Here is a 3,129-nt window from a genome sequence, read left to right as displayed (position 1 = left end):
TTATTTTATCTTCCTTCTTTTATTTATGCAAGCCCTTCCTCCTCAGCTATTTTTTCTTGCTTCTTTCAGTTCAAAAGGAGTTTCCTTCCACAAGCATCGCTCTATGGAGCTGTCCATGGTGCTGAACCTCTCCTTGCCTTCTACTGTTAAGAGTACATTTTTCTTTCCTTCCATCTATCTTTCTTTCTTACTACCAAGTTGTTATAGTCTTTCTGCCACTGGTTTATCAGCACTACCTTCAATAACATGTGTAAATTCATGCACTATACATGGTGCTCTCATAAAATTCTGAGGCTTTTTGTTTAATTAAAGCACAACTAACTCCATTCTCATAGAAAGGAAGTTCTGTCATTTCATCTCAAACGTTCATGCCAGCTAAGGACAATAAATGACAGATGAGTCTCACATGCATAACTTGGATTCAAAGGAGGCTTATTTATTCTAGTTTATTGAATTGTTTGCGAACTCCATATATGGAGTCTATAGTAGTACGAAGTCTATAGTATACTATAGATTCGAAGAGAGCGACCAGCTGTCTTGACTCGAGTTTTTTTCTTTGCAAAATGGATCAGTTGGTCTCATTGCTGGCTTTACTGCCTGCAAGCAATTACAGTATGTGCAATGGAGGCACAAAGTTGTAAATTAAAAGTGTAATAGCTTTTTGTAGACATGGGGAGAAAAAGGAAAACAACAGCCTTGTTGTTAAATGATTGTATGCTTTTGCAGCAATAATCAATAATGCCCATTTGCTGCTCAAATTGGCTTTTGCAATTACATAAACAATCAGGGGAATATTTCTGACTTGTCAACGTGCCCTAATGAGGGTATTTGGAGTTGATAATTGTGTGAGGTAACGTGCCAGAATTACAGTAAAGAATCATTTGATACTTTCCTCGAGTTTCGTTGATTCCTTCAGTCGTGTTGTATCTTCCTGTAGTCGCCTTTTCAAATAATCAGCTATGAATTATGAATTAAAATGGCTTAGATGTACTTAGAGGTCTCTCTCTCTCTCGCTCTCTCTCTCTCTCTCTCTCGCTCTCTCTCTCTCCTTCTCTCTCTCTCTCTCTCAGTGACAGACGTCAAAAATACCACCCAGGGAGCGCAGATCAGCAGCTCTCACCAAACAGCCACACAGGGCTGATGTTCACCTTTCCGATGCGTAACTGTCTGAGAGAAAACTCCTCGCTCCTCCGGACGGAGACGCGTGAACAAAGGTGACAATGGCCACCGCGTTTTTTTTCTATTCTGCCTGAAAAGTACTGAGCAATGCCGGACTGATCCCACTGTGTGCGAGAGGACTACTGGACGGTCATACACTCGCTTAGCTTTGCTCAGAAAAGAGACACCAGTGAAAGGGGGAAGATGTGGATGTTTTACAGTGCCGACGATTCAAAATGTATCTTTTCTAACTGGAGCCTGTGGTGTGCGTATTACGCAGCGGTGGTGTGCGCGCTGGTCTCGCCCGTCAGGACGGACGGCGTTTGCCCGCCGTCCTGCGTCTGTGCCGCGGACTCCGGGACGGTGACCTGCCGCGATGGGGACGACACCGAGGTACCGAGTGACCTCCCGGAGTGGACCTCCACCTTGATCCTCCAAGGGAAGAACATCTCAACTTTGAAGCGCGGCGCGTTCAGGAGCAACGACACCGAGCTGGACGTGGCCACGCTCTCGCTGTCCCACAACGGGATACAAGAAATTGAGCCGTACGCCTTCCTGGGGCTTCCCCGGTTGCACTTGCTGGACTTGAGCCACAATCAATTGGAGTCGATCTCAGCCAGAGCTTTCCACGGACTGCCCGAGCTGCGCTCCCTTCACCTGAATTACTCTCTGACGCCCGCGGCCACGGCGCAGCTCCCACATGCGCTCAGCGCGCAAAGTTTGCGCAACCTCCACAGACTTGAGTTGGCCGGAAACAAACTGGTGTCTATTCCCTTGGAGAGATTAGACATATATAACCTGCACGTTTTAGTGCTGGAGAATAACTCGATAGAAAGCATCGGGCGGGAAAACGTAAGCAGTCTGTACCAGCAAAGGCGCTTGCGCGTCTACTTGTCTCTGAATCCATTTCGATGTACATGTGAACTGGAGGCGTTTTACTACTGGTTGAAGAACTCATCCCAGTGTCCGGATGCAGGGTGGCTTGTGTGCAGTGAGCCCGAGGCCAGGAGGGGGATCTCTGTGGAGCAGCTCCGGGGGGAGGACGTGGACTGTCTGAACGAGAACCTGGAGGCGGTTTCCTACGTCTTCCTCGGTATAGTGTTGGCCCTGATCGGGGTGGTGTTTCTCATGGTGCTCTATCTCAACCGAGGGGGCATCAAGAAGTGGCTCAACAACATCAGGGAGGCCTGCCGAGACCAGATGGAGGTCTACCACTACCGTTACGAGCAGGACTCAGACCCAAGACTGGCCAACGTGACTGTGTGAGACTTTTGGCCAGAGATGTACAGCCATACAAGGATGGAAACCTATCCAATCAAAATTACTGGCGATAGAAATTCACCATCAAAACAGCAGCATTATCATTTCCAACAACTGGCCTTTGAACTGCATAACATTTTTCCTGTATTATCCACAGAGCCAAAGACGGTTAATTAACTGTAAGAGACGATAAAGTGTTAATATTGCACAATTTACTTAATAACTTTGAAGCAGTATTGTACATATTGTATCTGCCCAATCATGCATCATGTGAACCTAAGCAGCTTGGCAGACTCACTTATTGTTATTTACCTTATCAAACAAACAATACGCATCATTTCAAATTGGAAAAGCTGGAGTGAAACATTACCTCAATGGTATTACTGGATATTTAATAAGGCTACATTCAGGAAATGCTGCAGGGAGAATAAAATTGATCTGACTTTTAATCTGTTGAGGCAGCGTAAAGTGCAAATAATGAAAGCAAAATGTGGTGGAGAAGGACACTCAGCATTCAAGGCGAGTGAATCTGTCAGCGTGCCATGTTTGTGCAAGTTGAGGTGCTGCAAAGCTGTTGCGTTTCATCAAAATCCTCATCAGATAAGTTACCACTCTCCTTGACTATCATTTGACAGCTTATCAGTAAATTGGTCGAATCGGGTAGGGACAGGGTCTAATCATGCATGTGATTGTTGTAGGCATAGAAAACCA

The 3,129-nt window shown here is 45.9% G+C and overlaps 1 protein-coding gene across 1 annotated transcript; it reads left to right on the top strand.

Moving 5' to 3' along the window:
- Positions 1–1,362: 1,362 nt before the first annotated feature.
- On the top strand, positions 1,363–2,424 carry tpbgl (trophoblast glycoprotein like; the record flags this gene model as incomplete). The annotated part of the gene is made up of 1 exon (XM_080508302.1): positions 1,363–2,424. The coding sequence occupies one exon, from the start codon at positions 1,363–1,365 to the stop codon at positions 2,422–2,424; it is 1,062 nt and encodes a 353-aa protein (XP_080364428.1).
- Positions 2,425–3,129: the final 705 nt, after the last annotated feature.

This window comes from Blennius ocellaris (assembly GCF_963422515.1).
Source record: "Blennius ocellaris genome assembly, chromosome: 14".
Lineage (NCBI taxonomy): Eukaryota > Metazoa > Chordata > Actinopteri > Blenniiformes > Blenniidae > Blennius > Blennius ocellaris.
Note: the sequence above shows the minus strand (reverse complement) of the source record. Positions and strands in the feature narration are given on the sequence as shown.